This window comes from Pelecanus crispus, chromosome 3 (assembly GCF_030463565.1).
Source record: "Pelecanus crispus isolate bPelCri1 chromosome 3, bPelCri1.pri, whole genome shotgun sequence".
Classification (NCBI taxonomy): domain Eukaryota; kingdom Metazoa; phylum Chordata; class Aves; order Pelecaniformes; family Pelecanidae; genus Pelecanus; species Pelecanus crispus.
The window spans coordinates 104,215,095-104,235,119 of record NC_134645.1 but is presented as its reverse complement, the minus strand read 5'-3'; the positions used below and the strand labels follow the sequence as shown (position 1 = coordinate 104,235,119).

The window sequence follows — 20,025 nt, the reverse complement described above, 5'->3', positions numbered from 1 at the left end:
CTCCCCCCAGTTTATATACTGAGCATGACATCATATGGTACAGAATAGCCCCTTTTTGGGTCAGCTGTCCTGGCTGTGCCCCTCCCAGCTTCTTGCTGGCAGGGCATGAGAAGTTGAAAAGTCCTTGACTAGCATAAGCAGTATTTAGCAACAACTAAAACATCAGTGTATTATCAGCATTATTCTCATCCTAAATCCAAGACACCGCACTATGCCAGCTACTAGGAAGAAAATTAACTCTATCCCAGCTGAAACCAGGACACATACGCAGTCAAGTTATATACATACCAGCACTCATACATATTCATAGCTTTACACGCTCATACACACACACAAAATAATATCATTTTAATTCTAGTTGTGATTTAAAAAAAAAATTCCTGTCAGCATTTAATTTAAAAAATTTCCAAGAGAAAAATTATCTGGTAATACTGAAGTACTGCTAAGCTGAACAAAGAAACAGAACAGATGTTCTACTATATCTGTGATGATAAAAAAAGAAAAGAGAAGCCACAAAGATAATATTAAAATCCCTGATACAAGATTTTATTATGCTAAATGCTTAAAAGATGAAAAGCACAAGGGTCTTTAATTTCTAGCCCGAGAGAACTGTTACTTTTAATTTTTCAATTCAAAGAATTATGCCAAACTGAGTGCTAAACTCTTTCTAACAAAAGCAGGCAATTTTTTTTTTTTTTTTTTTTTTTTTTTTTTTTTAAAAAGAACAGTAACACCCTGCAAGAGGGTTCCCCGCTCCTCCCTGCCCCTCTGGCCAGGACATGCCACACTCCACTCAGGAGTGCACAGTCCCAAGCCAGAGCAGATCCGCAGCGCAGGCTGGTGGCCAGAGTCATGGGAAGACATCAGGCTAAGGACAGAGGAAAGGGGTACACATCCAAAAGACACTGCACCAGCGCAGCTGCAGAACTACCTGTGCAGCACCAATTCAATGCCCACACTGTTTTCAACATAGAACTCATGGGAGTTGCCCAACATGCAGGTATCTGAATTGCAGGATGAGAAAACGCTACTGTTTCTAGTATGACTGGTTTTATTTTCCATTAGGTGCATGATAATTTTGTTATCTTGCTGGTCTGTATCTCACAACATACATTTGTTGACCTTCTGGTTGTTTCTTATACTCTGAGGTTTCCAAAGTATTACAGAGACAACCATCTTCCGCAGCTTATCTTTCTAGAAATCACAGATGCTTCAGAGATGAACTCATACCATGTATGAAGAAAGTGGCATAGAGTTGTCAAAACAGGAAAACCAGCAGTACACCTTAGACATCTGTCTTAGTTCTGCCATCAGCTGACAATTACTGTGAGGATTAATTATTTCGGACATACTATGTTGGCATGCTAGTACAGGACAACATAATAAGGAAATTCCAATATCCTGAGCAGCAGCTGTGCCCCTAAAAAGATGTATTTGAGCAACTGATGTGCAGCAAGCATGTTCACTCAAAGCAGCAGATGCCTTCTTTTAAAAAAGGAGCACCTTGTGCTTCTTAGGAGATCCTACACTGTCACTTGAGAAAAGCTTTCAGAATCATCTCTCTGAACTATCACTGGGGCAGGTCTTGTCTCTCAACATATGTAATGAATTCTTAGATCTTTAAACACACAAGAAACAAGTATTACTATTTCATCACTGTTTGGCCACCACATTCAGCCTCCTTCAGAATGGCTACTACCACAAGTACTACATGCAGATGGGGGTTCCTGGGTGGTTCTGTGGGATCTGCTGAGCCCCATGGCATGTCATTAAGAGTTCTAGTGGCTTTTCAATAAAATAGTTGAATTGTTCAGCCCCACATTTTGCAAGGTCCACATGCAAAGTAGGCTACATGTTGCCTCAGGCAACTTTTTGCAATATACCCATGTGAGTGTGGCAGATTTGATAATTTGGGCATGAGAAGAGATTCTTTAAGACATGAGAGATGCTGAGGGGCATCCGACAAAACTTAAAACAAGAAAAGCAAAATGGCTTCATCAGCCAAAAGGAGACAGGGAGGATTTAAGGCACTGTTTCAGAGATGATTCATCTTCTGATCTTCATCTTTTGGCATGTACACTATGATGTTTGTGGCAAGGAAAGCTCCATCCCCCTTGATATGAGCATAAGATCTTTCCTATCATACTTTCCCAGTAAGCTTAAGTTTTGTAGTCTGCTGCCTTGGGGAATGTGCACTTCCACTAGTAAAAAACAGCTTTTAAAACTGTAGCAGTCACAGAGCTGCAATCTTGCCCCCAGACCCCAGCATGTTAGGCACTTGACAAATGAAGGCTGTAAAGATGGCTGCTGCCTCCGAAAGTCAGCAATCTAATACCTCGTATAACTTGCATAGCTTTATCATACTGTTCAGCTGATACATCTGGTTGTCCTTAGAATCACGTTGCTATCAGTTCCAACCTCACGTACCGTTCTGCTCCTGCAGTTAAAGACCCTGGCCCACCAGGCTTGGCTTCCTCTGCTGTGAGCTGGTGTTGCAGCAAATCTGTCACTACTGCCTTCAGTCTGCCTGGTTCTCATTTCCATCGCCAGAAAACGAAGCCATGATCCAGCTGCCTGGGCACACACCTACAGGGCTGGTTTATGTTTATGTTTAGGGGGTATGCCACTTGGCCTCCACCTGCTTCTCCAGAATGACCAAGGTTTGCCCAAGTCCTGCTAGCCAGTCCCCCACAGACATCTGTCCTGCATACCCCTACACATCCCAAACAGCCCTAGATGTCCATACTTAGGGAACTGAATCTGCACATAGTGATCTCTATTTTTGCCATGGGTCACAGCAAAGAACAAGCCATCTTTCATAGCAAGCCTGTTTCTTACAATTTTTCTTGATATTATTAGTTGTGTTGTGCTGATACTGGAACAAAATATACAGCTTTACACAATAAAACCACAAGCTGCTTATACTTATATGGGTAAGAGGGGAAGGACTGTCTTTTCTGGTTCTGCAAGCAAAACCAGCTTGGTCTTGAAAAGGTCAGACTGAAGATGCACAGGCTGGAGTACAGTACGAAAGTCACTTATGCTGCCACACCTCTATGAAAACACAAAAGAATCACCCCCCTTTTTCTTATTCAGAAGTAAATTTGGGAGGAAAACAGGGTTATTGCCCTTTCTGTGTATACAGTGGGTGCACACCCAACATACGCGCAGGGAGACCTCACATTCATGTTATGGTACAAAGTATTCCAGACTGGCACCTAAAATGCAAGGGACCACATTCTCGACTGAGATAGTGTAGGAAGGAGCAGAAACAAATGTTAATGTGCCGCAGAATCTAGAATCGAGGCAAAAGAGGCAGGAGAGAGTATATAATCAGATCACACAGGCGCGACTAGAAGTAACTCCCATGTACCGGAGGCCACCAGGAACTCCCTGAGGGAGGCAAAGCAACTGCCGCAGCCCTGGCGCGCTGCAGGGCTTGGAAACAAGGCAGTTTTGTGCTCACACGCTTGCAAACTTACCCATTTTTCACAGGATAAGGAAAGCGGACTATTGTAATCGAGTAGCTTTCTTAAAACATCAGGATTCTCCTTATCTATGTTACAATTAAACTGAAATGATTGTTAAGAGAACATGACAAACGAGACCTTTTCTTACAGTTTCCAGAACAGCCAAAAATTAGATTCAAATCTGAATCACATTTAGTTTGAAAAACTGAAGTCAGCTGACAAGCCTTTATAAAAATCAGTGTCATCCCCAGGCATTATCAAGACCTACAATATTACAGATCCAACAGAGGCTTTTCAGACCACATAGCCTGGGAAAGTCTTTTCAAGTGCCACTCTCTTAGCTTCTGCCAGCAAAGTTAATTAAATGCCCAGCACAGACATAAAGCATTACCATTCTTCCAAAGAAAAATGCGATAAGGCTTAAAAGTCAGAACTGTAATAGGTGTGTTTGAGGGAAAAATAGGTCAGGCCTTAATTACCACTGAGATCACTGTTAAGTCCAAATGGCAGCTGGCACAAGGGCACTCCAAGTTTCACAATAAACTTCAAATTTATTCTTTAAGAATCTGACTCAATGCCATGGAAAAAAGATCCCATAAGACTCCCATTCACTTCAGCTACAGTAAAACACTTTTCTCTGAGATAATAGACACAGATAGTTAGGAGCTCCTATAATTACACTATTCCACAGGAAATGTCATCAGCATTCAGACTGCTGAAAAACTCTGTGGCCACTGCATGAGACCCTGACATCTTGAAGAGTTTCCCTAACGTTTCAGCTTCCTAAAAATGTATTGAAGCTTGTTTTTAAAAGACAAATGGTATTCAAAGCTCTAGTCATGAGGAAGCAATTTTCTGTAAGTTTTGAAAATTTGTATCTTTTAGTCCTTTCACTTTTGAAAATTAAGGAATCACACTGGCAGGTCTAACTAACTAACTAACAAATAAACCTATGCCATGTGTAAAGAATAAAAAACCCTCTTATATGAAAAGTTATATTTATGTACAAAAATAAAAGTTTACTATGCCAACACATGTGGCATGACTTATGAGAAACACTCAAATTCTGAACAGGCTGTAACAAGATCCATGCAGCATCTAATCACCAAAACATCACAGTTGTCAAAAAATCAGACCTGTCAAAAAATTCCCACGTGACTGATCTGCCAAGCAAGGCTGCTTTTCTGAACATCTTCAAGACTACTTATTTTGCTCTACGGACTTCCTAGATTCCCCTGTGTAAAGCAGACTAGGGTTGCTCGATACGCAGCAGGGCCACTCCACCTTGCGTAATTTCCACCCCAACGGGCTGCTCGGCACAGCGAGGCACTGAGCTGTGGTCCATGGCCAACCTGATGTCACGCCAAGAGATCAGGGAGCCGATGCGGTTACACACAGATTGGCATCCTCCCCCTGAAATCTCTCATGTTCTTTAATCTCCTTACTTTAAACCCAAAATTTGTTTCTAGGGAAAAAAACAAACTGTAAATATACACCCTGGTCACGATCTTTGTTTTGTAGTGAATCCTATAATAAACTGCACCCATTCTGTTAAAAATAAACAAGCACACAAGTTCTGGCAGAATTTAATCCCTGGCTAACCCTGCGACAGTGACCTCCAGGCACAGCTTTTCCAGGGGGACGGATGGTGAGGCTCCCCCGCCTCCGGGCAGGCACATGCGCACCAGCGCCGGACACCCACCACCCGGACACGACAGCTGGCACAAGAGGAAAACTTGTGCCCGGTCTCTTTTGTGTGCCTATTCACTTGCAAGCAAAGCCTGGTGAATCCAGGTTTAGGTCCAGTGGTCCAAAACTCACTTTTACTCTTTTCTTTTGCTCGCTACTCCGCAGGAAACATTTCTTGCGGTTCACTGAAAATAAATCATTCTTTGTTTCATACTCAGGAGTAATTTTCTAGCTGTTTGACTTTGGATATTAATTTTCCCAAATAGCAGGCACAGCTAGTGCTACTCTTATTTCATAAAGCCCCTTTACCATTTCAAATACTTTCACTAAGTCACCTTCAAACAAGTCTCCCATCTAAAGCCAGTTCAACATCCCGATCTTTCTTTATAGCAGATGTTTCCTAACTGAAGATTCAACCTTGGATTCATCCTTCACTTTCTCATCTGGCCAATGCTCTACACTTTATTAGCACAAGAACTTTCCGATTCAAACGCACTTCATGTGTTCCACTCCTCTAAAGCCTGTCCTTGTATCTAAGCTTGGATTAGTCACAATTTTTTTTTCTTTTTTTTTTTTTTTAAACTTTAACCTTCATATCTCTTCCAGACAACTCAATTGTCTGATTAACCCATTGCTTTTCATACTCTATTTTGCATTTTGTCCCCAGCCTTCAATTGTTTCATGTCTCTGGATAACTTTTAATAAACTAACTCCATGTAAAAAAAAAAAAAAAAAAAAAGGCACTTGTATGGCTTTAAGGTAAATATACTGTTGTTCAATTTTAAAAAAAAAAAAAAAAAAGTCAGGCCACTGCTAAATCTTGTCCTTACATTCCTCCTCTTATATTCCTATGCTTGATTTCATGAAATGCATTCCAATATTCTCCTAATCCCCAATCAGCAAGTACACAAGCAGATGCACAATCCTATGTGTATATAAAACAGTAGGACATAAACATGCACATCTATGAGTCCTTTTCTGGATTTCAGTAATTGTGCAATATCTGAAACATCATTATTGTATGGAACAAGTTTAACCCAATGTCTTAAATGTAAAAATCCCTCTTTTCCACCTCCTATGGAAAAAATAAATTCTGTCCCCAACCCAGCTCACACATCTCAAAAAGTAATGGGCTAAAAGGTTCTTTTCAACCAACACTAGTCCAGCCACTCAGAATACCTTCACAGGTCCTATTCCACTAACTCATCATCATTAACAAAGCACTAACTTCATTGCTTTTAACACTTACAGAGTCTTGGTCGGCTGCTTGTAACTTTGCATATTGGGAACAGCAAATCCATCTGAGTGGAGCCCATGCTGCATAGATTCACCAGCTCAGTAGAAATGGGTATCTACTAACATAAAATGGACATCTACTCTGTTACTGCTAAGATATTAATTTAAGGTGCAGAAATATCCAGCCAGCTTTAGTATCTGTTTCACCAAAGTAACCTCCATTCTACAGACAGCCCTCAGTGCGCACGGGGGGACGGATGCCACATGGCATGTGTCATGCAGGGTCCTGCATGACTCCATGCATACTCCCAGCCCACTGACACTTCTTGCACCAACTGTGATTTTAATATACAGCATGTCCATCTCTCCTGTGTTTTGCCCCTCAGTAGCCTTCTATGATTTTTTCCTCAATGCAGTACTCTGTTCAAATGCTTTTGCGTATAAGACTATATATTTTTAAGTCTTAGAAAGACTAGAAAAACCCACATTATAAAACCCTCTCTACACCTCCATCACATTTTCTAGCTGTTAGGAGATAGTGCCTCAGCACATATTACTGATGATAACTGAAGTGTGACTGACAACCTGCTTAAAGCCTCACCTGTGACATTTAACCTGTCCCCTTTTTAAAATATTTTACTTAGAAAGGCATAAATAGAGACTAATGAAGAATACAATGCAAACATCACTAAGTTTCACTTTACAAGGTAGCTCACTGAAAGAGGGCATTCTCACTGGAACTGCAGGATTGATGCAGATTGAAATCACTAATTTAATGAAAACACAAGCTTTAGTAAAGAACTTGGCATTGATCAGCTCTAAGACTCAAAGCTGAGTTGCCAGAGAAGGGCTGGGCCTTACTAGGCTGTCACAGAATAATACAACTGTAAGGCTAAAAAGGACTGAACAGATCACCTCACTCGACCCAGTGCAGAGGAGCAGACTGCGTTTGGCTAGAACACGCCAGAGACACTTCTCTGATTTATTATTGAAAATTCAAATGAAGGCAATTCTACAGTGTAATACATATACTTCACTGTTTTATTATGCTTACTTGCTTTTCGGGAAGGGGGACTTTTCCTTGCTAATCTTCAAACTCAATCTTCTTCTGTAAACCAAGCTGAATTTTTTGTTGTGTCCCCCCCACTTAGGGCCTGACCTCGGAGGACACTTGTTCACCAGCCTCTGCATAACCACCTTTTACACACTGAGGACACATGATCACGTCTCCTTTCAGTCTTCTCTGTTTCAGACTAAACAAACTCAATTATCACAACCTGTCCTTGATTTTCCAAGAAAATGTCTTAGCTTCTTACTGCTTTATTACAGATGGCTGCAAACCTCCTCTCACCGCAAAGATCAGGAGATGCGCAGCCAGGTGGAGTTTCACAACCATGTGCCCCCAAGCACACTCACATGTCTGCAAAAAGATTTTCTGCAGCAAAGAAATTCTGCAGAATTAGGAGCTGTCTCCTTGTCTCCTAAGCACCGTGCTGGCCCACAGGCAGGGTGCAGAGCTCATCTGTAGTTCCAGAAGCTCCCTGGGCAAAAGCCAACACAGCCCAGTGCAGGTGATGGACCTTGGTAAGAACCACGGCAGGGTGAGGGCCACACTGTGGCCGACATGACAGAAGGCCTGAGCCAAGAAAGGTACAGCCGCAGCGTTAGAGAAACAGGGGTATCACCGCAAGGACGAAGTGACAGAGCTCAGAGCCTCACTTGAGGATGTGGCACGGCAAGGGCAGTGGGTGCTCAGATGCTGTCTCTGGGTGGAAGGGAGATGGGTCCCTGCTCATGCGTGTGGCCTCCCAGGGCAGGCGATGCTGCTGCAGCACCCGATGGCAGCCACAGCAACCAATGGCACTGGCTCCTCCAGTGCCACTTCTAGCTGCAGCTGCTCCTGATGGCAATATCCAAGCAAACTGTACCTGGGATCCTTTCGTTCAAATTGTATGATGGTAATCTGCCAATGAGACTACATGTGGTAGCACGTCAAAAAACGTAGATACACCATGTACACCGTTTCCCCTTTGTCCACTTGCTTGCAAAGACCAGTTTTTCCACAGTCTTCCTAGGGAAACTACCCTGCAAGCTCTGCAACTCCCCACTCTTCTTCTGCTTGGGAGAGAGGTATTATGCTTACTTTAACAGCAGACTCCTAGGAGTCCCCCATCCTCTCTGGATTCTTAAATACAATGATCAAACATTATAAATCACTCCAATTAGTTCCTAACTGCTGGGTGAATAAAGCTGTGCAACCAGAAAGCACGTAACTTATCTGAATATTCTTTGACCTGCTTTTTCCTTACCTGAATGTTACCCTCATCTTATTAAAAATTTGTTTTGTCAAGTCAGTGTTTTGTAGACTGAAGAGGATGGAGTAATTCAGACTTGTCTACACCATTCAATACTATTTCTCATTTTTGCCCCTTGGTAATGCATCCATACATCTCCTTTCTTCTTCATATTCTGACATAATTACAGAACCTTTCTCCTGTAGACTTTTATGTCACACCGTAACTCCTTCCGGACCTTTTACTTGTCTGATTTTACCCCACCATGCTTTACACAAATCTTTAGTCCTGCTGCCCTCATTTCTACTTCTTGTACGGCTCCTTTGTATTTCACACATCTCTTAAAAGCAGCAGTATATTCTATACGATACCTCCTATCTGTCCCGCCTGTCTGCAGCCTGCCTTTGTGCCTCCAACACAAACGCCCTCAATGACTGCCAGGTCTCCTGCATTCGTCCCTCTCCTGGATTACCTCCCCAGGAGACCCTACCTATTGCTTTCCGCAGTTCTGACACTTAGAAGCTCATTGTCCTTTTTTTACTTCTCAATTCTCTCTTTTCTTTGAAAGGTGAGCCTGGGACTTTGCAATCACTTGCTGTTAAGTTACCTTCCCTTTCTAAATTTTGAAGCAGTCCCTCCCAAACAGTCCAGACCTAACTAACTAGCAGCGTTGCTAGCACCTTTCTGAACCCGACAGGCTCAAGGTCTCTCTGGCTGGCACTGCTCTCAACAAGACACATGTCCACACAGGAGGCAGCCACCCCACCTCCTGTGGCAGGGAGGGAACACACCAGCAAGTGTGCCCTGACCTGGTTTGCACGCCTGCTTGGGGATGAGCTGAGTTGTGCCACAGAAATGCCTCCTTCTTGCACAGGCTACAGAGGGCACCTTTGTAGGTGTTCAAATGCAGACCTCCACATCTGCCTTTCCCGTCAGTTATGAGGATAAATGATTTTCCCCATTGCTACACAGTCCTGTCCTTCTGACGCTAGTTAGTGACCAAAAATCTACTATCATTCTCTTTGTTCCAGTTCAACGCCTCAGATCGACAGCAACCACGGTCACCTTCTGTCCCATCTTATCTTTGGCCACAGACACACCGTGGTGTTTCAGTTACATGGTGCCACCACTTCTCCTCACCCTTCATGCTTCCAACTTGCCCTCTCCTTTCCAGCCCTGTATTATGTGTCACCAAATATACCTCATCAGGGATGAATTGTTTAAAGTATGCAAATGTAATGCTAATAACATCAAACTCAGCCAATAAGTCTGGCTTTCACAGCTTAAAACTACAGGGATACACTAACTCAGGCCAAAGGCAATACACTCTGCTCTGGTGAGACCCCACCTGGAGTGCTGTGTCCAGCTCTGGAGCCCTCAGCACAAGAAGGACATGGAGCTGTTGGAGCGGGTCCAGAAGAGGGCCACCAAAATGATCTGAGGGCTGGAGCAGCTCTCCTGTGGAGAAAGGCTGAGAGAGTTGGGGTTGTTCAGCCTGGAGAAGAGAAAGCTCCAGAAAGACCTTATTGCAGCCTTTCAGTACTTAAAGGGGACCTACAGGAAAGATGGGGAGAATCTTTTTAGTAGGGCCTGTTGTGATAGGACAAGGGGTTATAGTTTTAAATTAAAAGAGGGTAGATTCAGACTAGATACCAGGAAGATTTTTTTTTTTTTCTTAACAATGAGGGTGGTGAAGCACTGGAACAGGTTGCCCAGAGAGGCAGTGGAGGCCCCATCCCTGGCAACATTCAAGGTCAGGTTGGCTGGGGCTCTGAGCAACCTGATCCAGTTAAAGCTGTCCCTGCTCACTGCAGGGGGTTGGGCTAGATGGCCCTAAAGGTCCCTTCCAACCCAAAGCATTCTATGATTCTAAAGCAGGTAAAAATACAAGGTTGCCAGACATAATGTTATTCTGATTAAAGCCAAAATACTGTATTTCAGTAGGTAGATGAGGATTTTAAATATTATGTTACTATCTTTAAACTTCCTTGTTCAAAGCACCATAAATACGTTTAGAAGACAATACCATTCTTTACAGTAAAAACATGTTTATTCTGGTAACCTTCTTAGGTCCTCATGTAGCCACACATCTACATTACCTCAGGGCAACGGTTTTCCAAAGTATATGAAATACTGTTGTAGAATGAAATATTTTGGTAATGTTTGTGACAATGTTGGAGGTTGCTTACTGCCTGGAGTCCCCATATTGGGACAAATACTACTCCCACTGGAGCCAATGGCACAATTACACTGGTCCCATGGGAGGAAGATCAAGCCAGAGTATTTCTAAACTGATACAGAAATGCTTATTAAATGTGGATACATCAAAAGTATATAGATAAAATATAATTCCATGCATAATTTAACAATTAATTAAAAAGCCAACACTTAATTGCAAATGGTAGAATTTTATCTCTTGTGATCCCTAAGGAATAAATACTACTAAATAAAATCTATGCTGAGAGCTAATTGCAAACAATGAACCCACAAAAAGAGAATGAATTAATATATTAATATATTAGTCTATCACAGGAAACATATTGAGTCTAGTGGTTCTATTTCATCATACAGTAATCTCATGGTAGACTTAATTCTCCTTACACTCATTCTTTCATATATGAGCACCTATATAAAGTAACTTTAAAAAAAAAAAAAAAAAAAACCACCAAAAACCTCAAACACCAGAATAAAAAGGATCATAAAAACATACACTCAACTGGTTCAATAGTGCTGCATGTCATAAAATATCGATGCAGCGAGCTGTCATATATTTCATGCATATTTAATTTGTTGTTTTCAATTATTCTCTTTCCTGCTCTCAATTAGTCATGAAGTCTGCATGCATTAAGAGGATCAAATAAACTTGAAATCTGTGGCACAGTTCTTATTGACTTGGATTTATTTATTTATTTGCTTGCAGAGAGATTTTGTAATGCAGTTTATCATTAGCCTCTAAAACTTTGTACAAATTTCTTCCTCTTTTTCAGCTTTAACTTCTGGTATTCTGTCACTACTTTTCCTCACTGTCTCCTGGTGACCTTCCTCCCTCGTCTAAACTTTGATTAAACACCAAAAAAGTCCTGAGTTTACTTGCTGATCTGCTTTCCAAACAGCTATAGATTATACTAAACAGATGAAAGATGCTGTGTGGTTTACCTCCAAGTGGAAGATTTTTGAAAAGTTTGTACACAATGCAGCATGAATGAACGGTAATTGTGCATATTTCCAGGGATAACAACAAAATCAAATACTTCTTTACAACATTAACTGACAAGCTTCTTGAAGAGTTATTTTTCTGTATTTTTCAGAAGGAGCATGTCTCAAAGAAAAAAATACTTCAAGACCCTTCAGAATAGTCATGAACACACAACAGCAAAATTTTTTAGGAGAAAAACTGAAATATTCTTCTGTCTACCAGACAATAGGCCTTGCTGAGCATCTGAAAAACAACATAGAGGCGGAAATACTGATACTTCAGCTGCACCCAATGCCTAAAGCAAGCTGCATGCTGTGTTGGAAGTAGGATTTTACAGGATTTGCTCCCAGCACAGTCTGCAGCAGCTATCAAAATTAACTAGGAGGAATACATAGAACACTCATTTAGATGCACTAGCAGAGCAAGCAATCTTCATCTTATTTTCCTTAACATGGGGGGGGAGAGGGGAGGACACAACACCCAAAACATGCTGCTTCCAAGTATGTTTTCAAAAATGAAAGGTGTTAAATTGAGACTTTTTTAAAAACAGTCACAACCATTAGACTAACAGCAGGTGCCTCATCTCTTAAATATAATTGTAGAGCTAAAAAGTGTTCATTTCTAAAAGAAGAGGAGGTGGGGAATTTTAAACAACAGAATAACTGAAGGCTAAAAAGAAGATACTGCAGAGTAGCACTCTTTAAAATGATAACCACAGGTGTCAGTGAAGTGCCAGCTTTCAGCAAGGGAACGACTGTGCTGTATCAGGAACGGTCCCTCTGCTGCTAAGTGCATACCTGAACTTTTCACGAAGCAATTGACCTAAGTGGCCATTTGCAAACGGTGTGCTGCCTAAAGGACGCACAGGAATCGATAACTTCAGGTTTCTATTCTGAATTATTCATTCAGCCTTTGCACAACAAAAAGCTGTGTGCTCTCTCTCTTGCCAATGCACTATCACTGCTATACAGTACATCATTTTGAACATGGAGCTTTAAAATGGTAAGTTTTAAAAGCATTTTCTCATGCTACTCATAAAAGCCTTCTTGCTCATAAGACCTTTAAAAGTGATTTTTGGAGCAACTAATGACAGTGCAGGGATGCTGGCCATTGCTCCCATCACCAGCGTGTTTCTCCTGGGGTCCGGCCAGTCCCAAGCCAAGGGGTGCTGCAGGGGGCACGGGGTGGCGGGGCTCCCTGCTGCTGCCTGGGCAGGACAGCCCTCCCCATCCAGGAAGCTGCTCAGGCACCCCAGGGTCCCATATTGCTGCTAGAAGGTCAGTTAAGAGGCTCTCTACAACCTTTTTTTCCATGAAAAAGAAGAAACATTTCCCCTTGGAGGGAAGATACCTGGGTGTTCACCATATTTTCCCATCAGAGCACTGATCTAACCAGTCTCTGGTTGTCTTGCCTTTAGTCCTGTTTTCTGTACATCATAATTTCTGATAAAGAAATTTTCAGTATTTGAAAATATCCCGTTTAATCCATCAAGACTAAGATCTGGCACTATAAATTTTTTTTTAATTGGTTTGAGAAAGGAACAGAAGAACAAAGAAGAATTTGTCTGCCTTTACTCCTTTTTCATTATCAACTTTTTTGTTTTCCTACTTTTACATCATCCTCCCACTGTATTTCACACTTCTCTCTTTCTTTCTTTAGGTTTTGGGGTTTGGGATTCAAAGGAGTGTCAGGAAGAATTTCTGGGCTTTCGTGGAAGTTGGATTTCTCTTTGGGTCCTTTAGGACCATGTGAACACTACACTAGAATGAAACCCCTTGCTTCCACAAATTTAACTGTTCTTGTTACATCAAGGGTTACTTACTGCTGTAGCAAGTACTAGAATTTAACATCCTATTTTGACAGCAGCAAAGTGAAACACCTGCTGGAAGCAGAGGCAGGTTTAGAGAAGTTAAGAGAGGAGATCTCTACCCCACCACCACACTACACTGGCATGTGAGTTTCTCCCTGGAAGCTCATACCACAGCAGCAGGCAAGTCTAAAGTCCAATATCTCACTTCTCCAGCCCCTATGTCAACAAGAAGTAAAAGATAACATTTAAACCAGAGCCCCACCATCAGACATTAAACAGTAGCCTTAGCAAGTCCAATGCTCTAATCAGCCCTTGGAAAATCTCTAATCAATTCAAAAGAAACACTTCAGCATTTAAAAAACATCGTGACAGTCCACTTGATCTTAAACCATGGAATTCAAAGATAACTCGAACAGCTGAATTTTGCAAATAACACATTATGTACCTGTCTCAAACTACGTATCTCAAGATCATTTGCAGGAAATATTTCTGCAATGACCATGTTTCTAGTTTAGCAAAGTACATGAGTACATGCTTAACTAGGCAGCTGAACTGACAAGGGACTCATCTTAAACACTGACTCTTACATACTATGCACTTACATGCTTTGATTCTAATGCAACTAAAGATGGGCAAGGGAGGGGAGGCAGAAAGGTAAATGTTTCTCAGCCATCTTGTTGTTTGTGGTTACTCAGTGAATCCTGTAAGTACAGAATTTAATTAGAAGAATGACAGTAAGCTTCCATGCCATCCCCTAACGAATGACGGTAACCCGTAAAAGCATTGTGCTGCTGACCTAGAAAAACCTCTTTTGAATATACTGCTATAAAGGAATAAGAGTCCAGTACTTTCCCAAGGACTGCAGGAGAAGAGATTTAATTCAAATGAGCAAGGAAAAAAACTAAACAAGTAGGGGAAAAATAAAAGAGACAACAGGAGAAAAGAATAACAGAGAAAAGAAAGCCAAAAAAGAAGCAGGGGACAGAGAAAAGAAATGGGGGAAAGACATAAGTATGATGAAAAAAAGATAAAAGAAAAATGCAATCTATACCCATGCCCATAACGGGGTCCTGTCCACATGCATGGTCTGGTGCTTTCCACGATCTCTCATAATTCCCATGATCACCTTCATCCTTTCCACTTCTTGTTGAACCCCACACAGTGCAGGATAAAGCACACTGATCTCCTTCAGTCAGTGGAGCGAAAACACTTCTATGACACAATTCATCTCCCCCACAGCTGGCAGATGTCCGAGACATCTAGAAGGGCCTGTTCTCTGTGCTACCTACAAAAGAATGCTGGATGACTAACTCAGATAAAGCTATTGAGATGCCTGAAATAAGCTTATTCCCACTTTTTTTTTTTTTTTTTTTTTTTTGTCTGCAACAAGGTATTGGCAGTGAGCGGGCAAATACGAGTTGCATGTATTTTGTATTAAATTCAAGGTAATAAAGCTGAAAACTAGGACTCAAATTCAACTGAATGCATGGACCAGGACAGGTCTCAAGACTCTGCTAGAAATGCACTCATTTATGGAATGATACTTTTTTTCCACATTCACTCCATTACATAGTATTTCCTAAATACGCCTTTGTGTCTTCAGAGACAGCATTTGAAGGATTGATTTTAATTTCCATGCAAGTCACTGTCCTAGAAGCAATGCTATAGGAACAGAAATTTGGCAACTGTATCACCAACTGCTTTCAAATTGAGTATTTCCAAAAGATAAAGTTCAGTTGCTACATAAATTTAGAGTTAATGGAAGAGCCATAGCCAAACTATATTTGTGTAAGTTAACAACCCTTTACTTGAATTCTAACACGAGCTATCTGAGATGAAAATCAAGGCCAGCAGTACAGACACACACACATATATCTATACGTCTCTACAATCACTCACACTTGAAGATGAAGGCCTAAGGCCACTGACTTTGGCAAGCAAGTCAAAAGGATTCAATGTGAACTCTTTACCTTGATTTCCTTACAGGTTTAGAGTCTAAATTTTTTAAGCTACTCCCAAGAGGTTGACAGTATGGCAACAATGACTGTGCATGTTTTAAAATTGTGTAAAATGACAGTGTATGGAAATATAATTTTCAATACACTGCTCTTCTGTAAAAACAGGCATCATTTTAAACTTACATTAAAGGACTACTCTCCAAAAAGCTTCAGATAGGCTTTTCCACTTTCCACAGAAAATTAAAACTACATCTTTAAAACGCATCTTTAACACAGAAAAAGATTAGTAACTTCTACAAGAATGGTAACAATTACCTTCAATTAGAAGGAGATGGTTAATTTTGAGATTGCATTTTGCTGCTGGCAACTTTCCTGTATGGTTTGGTTTTTTTTTAATTTAAATCTAATCTGTCTGAAGTACTGGACAATGAATACATTTCTTATATTAAAATAAGAGGTAAAATCTATAAAGGGAAGGCTGCAGGTTTGCAGCCTCTTGTCTTTTTTCATTAGCAAGTAGAAGACTTCTGCAAGGAGATAGGGCCAGTCGGGTATTTCAGGATTACGGTGAGGTGGCATCTACATAGAAGGGGTCCGTGGAGCAGCTGTTTTTACACAGCATGATTCCTTTGGGTCTAGCAAAGGAAAAGCCATTCTGTGACTCCAGACTCACACTGTGCATGGAAAGGTTGTGCATAGCTGCTGCTGCACAGAGGCTGATGTCAGGACCACTCCTGATGGCTCAATCATGGCAGGACGGACTAAAAGACCACCCTGGCATAAAGGTCTCTTACTGAAGATAAAATTGGGACCAACTTCATGTCCAGGCCTTGCTAACTCCCTAAGTCACACCATTTCCAAGAGCTACCCTGGTTTCAAATTTTTAAAATATGCGAAATCAGAATTCTGCATCTTCTAAAGATTCAACGAGTGCCCCCACAAGCTGAGTTTAAACATCCCTAAAGAAATTCTGTTCTGCTTCAGTGTCCATTCTCAAATACCCACAAGTACAGTCACAAGAACGAGAGAGGAAATTAAGTTTCCCCCTTTTAAAAAAAAGTATTTTTCTCTAAATATGAACATGAGCAAATCTTTACAGAAGTTTCCGAACATTATACACTGTGCTCATTAATTAAATCTCAACTCTGGCAGTTTGCAGATACATTTTTATTTAATGTGACTTCTACATGAATTCAACCTGGGGGTGGGGGGGTGGGAATCAAAGCAAGTTATGTTCAGAAATTATACAGTATGTTTCTCCAGAGAAATGTCTGGGTTAGACAGTTGGCGCTGAAACAGCAGATTAAATTTAGAACTGAAGGGGCCATGCAGTGAAGGTGAACTCACAGCTTTTAGTTCTCTGTTGACTAAAAGCTGTACATGTTGTTAAAATTATGTGTTTTGTCCCTGAGGCAAAGTTCACTGCTATTCAAAAGAAAGATGCTGAAAAGTGGCTTTCGTCCCTAGAAAGCCTCTATTTCTAATCCATGAGCAGCATACTGATGCCACGGGATGATCGAGAGCTATCCTTCTCAAGGTCATTTCCCTGTCCTCAACATGGTACTTAAAAAAATAAATACATTTTTCTTCATTTACCTTAGCTGTGGTCCTACAGCCATGACAGCCTAATGCCAGAAAAGAGTCAAGTTTCATAGAAAGAACTCATGTCCCTTAAACTTTGACTCATTTTAATTTCAAATGCAAGCATTCAAATAGATCACCTTGGGATATCAGACAGCAGCATTTCAACTCCCCCATGACTTCTCAAAGACAAAGTACATGCATAAATCTCACGATTTAAGATCTTCCTTATTATATGTAACATAGCTGCATCCTGAAATCAAATATTTAGTAAAAGACACAATCGCTGCTGTAGTAATGAGTGATCCAGACATCACAGAAATATCAACTGACCTTCATGAGATGCTGATTTATCCATTTTGTGAAGGTCTTCTTTTGTACTTTGTCCCGCTCATCTGGAGGTAAAAAGGAAAAAGAACAGGGTTTAAGAGCTCTACAAATGATGCAGAAGATTTTTTTTTTAATGGATAGCTTTATAAAATTAGCATTCTAATAAAGTTGAAAAACAGAATACCCTGTAAAAGCTCTATCTAATGTCTAATCAGAAATAATAGCACACAAATGTTTTTGCAGTACACCACAACACGTCACATAGAAGTTTCTTGAGCAGAAGTTCCAGGTGAGTTCCTCCAGGGCGACAGCCCCCTGGTACAACAGCAGCGCTACTAACAAAAATACAACTTCCTAGTAGAAGTCAACCATTCCCTAAAATGTACTAAAAAGATCAAACCAGACTCTTAAGAGCTATAAAAACTACTTACAGCCTCTAAAATCCAATTAATTATTTAAGTATTTACCAATACAAAATCTCTTACTATATGAAAGCTGGCTTTTTAAATCACTATGCTGGAATATCACCCTCGCTTCAACACACAAGGATGAGCTACAGCTTCAGTCAGAGAAAGCACTCTCTCTCTTTTAACCCTCTATAATATGAACAGGGATGTCCACTAACCCAGATATGGGACCCAGCCACTGCCAGCAGCTTGCTCTCTAGCGTTGGCATCAATGACTGCCCACAAGATATTGAGAAGAAACAACAAAAGCAATAGACTTGGAGTAAGAAAGCATCCCACTTATGGATGGGAAGTATATACATGTATTCCACAGAGCCACATTAGAGGAACGCTAACCACCACTCCAGCGCCAGAGTTAGCTCCACAAACCTATGCATGGTTACTAGCCAGTACAACTGCTACAGAGCCCGTTCACAGTCCCGGAGCTCCCTGGAGCCGGAGTTGCGGTGCCTTAGGACCAGGACCATCTCTGCAAGCCTAAAATAGCAATATCCCTTAAGACCCTGTACAACAAAACTGCAGCTGTTTCATTGACTCAGGCTATTTGTAGTGTGGCTGAGAATGAGCAATGAGCTCAGGTAGCAAAACAAGACCCCTTCTGCAGCCACTGCCATCACTAGAAGACTGAATCAGATCTGGTATTTTACATTAAAAAAAAAACCAAAACCCAGAAGCAGTAGGGGAAGAAAAATAATCGTGGAAGGTCCATATTCATGAACTTTCAGCTCTCTGGTGTGATAGTCAGAAGTCTTTCAAAGTGGCATGAGGTCATACAAGAATCCATCCTGGGTACCTACGCTGGTCCTAACAGTAGTGAGAAATTAATATTTGGGAACAAATGCAAAAACAAGTCAAGCAAAAGCCTGTGAAGCCTTTGTATACCCCTCCCTTACGTGACTCAGACTTCCTACATGCTGATACATATTTTTGCAGTGTCATAGACACATTTTTTTCTGTTATGTTTTTTCAACCCGTTTTAACACACCTGTAACTTTTGCAGTCATAGTTCTCTATGGCAATGAGTTCTTCACGTAGCATGTGTAGTGTATGTGTACATTCAGCTGCATACAGAATAGTGGCTGTTCTCTAAATGCCTTTTCCATGCCACTCAATATCTTCCAAGCATCTGGCATATGCTTTTTCCTCCCTTTGCAGCTCCACAGTCTCTTATTCTAGTTGAGGACCCAAAAAAGGGGATTAAGAGACAAACTAAAGAGCAAAGCAGCAGTATTGGAAAGAAAACTCTGGCAGATTAAGAAAACCTTTTGCTATATATACATTTCCCTATAGCCTTCATCTAGCAAGACAGCATTTCCAACATCAGTAATTAACCCTAATAAGGTGGAAGCTCTGGTTTGGTAGATGCAGAGAACAGAAAATCTCAGAAACAGAAGAAAACCAGTTGTAACTGTTCCATTATGGGTAGCTGTTTTAAAAGGAACACAAGTTTTCAGAACTGAGAATTTAATATTCCAGCCCACAAGTGTACAATGTGTCTTTTTTCCTAAGGTAACCTCAGCTAGTTTTGACTAACTCACAAAAGTTTACGCTCTAGGAAACGTTACTGTGACAACAGTTAAAAAAATTTAAAAAATCCACTTCCTTGTATCTTGTTAGAACACGCAATGACTATTAATTTCAACTCTATTTTCAATTGAAGTGCCAACATATGTAAAAAGTGATGCTTACTACCCATATTCCTTTTATATACGCATATATTACACATACACTCATAGAAAAACTCTATACCTGACATACACAAATGCGTAACATGGGTGAAAACTGTCACCTGTCATGTTGTGAAAAACACCAAGGTTAAAGGAAAAACAAACAAACAAAAAAACCCCCCACACCACACTTGTGGGTTTTTAATCAAAAAAAACAAAGGCTTTCAGGGAAACCAGTGCATTCTAGGTGGAAAACACGGTGCAACAGTATTCAGTGTGCCGGAGCTCAGAGCAGAACACACCAAATCAAACCCCCCAGAATGAAGG

General features: G+C 41.0%; 1 protein-coding gene across 4 annotated transcripts in view; it reads right to left on the bottom strand.

The window, feature by feature from the left end:
* DST (dystonin) overlaps positions 1–20,025 on the bottom strand; it is a 313,286-nt gene that overhangs the window by 195,352 nt on the left and 97,909 nt on the right. For all 4 annotated transcript variants that reach the window (XM_075707064.1, XM_075707065.1, XM_075707066.1 and 1 more), the window contains one exon: positions 17,568–17,629. In XM_075707064.1, the coding sequence (XP_075563179.1) occupies positions 17,568–17,629 (62 nt within the window). The remainder of the gene's footprint in view (positions 1–17,567; positions 17,630–20,025) is intronic.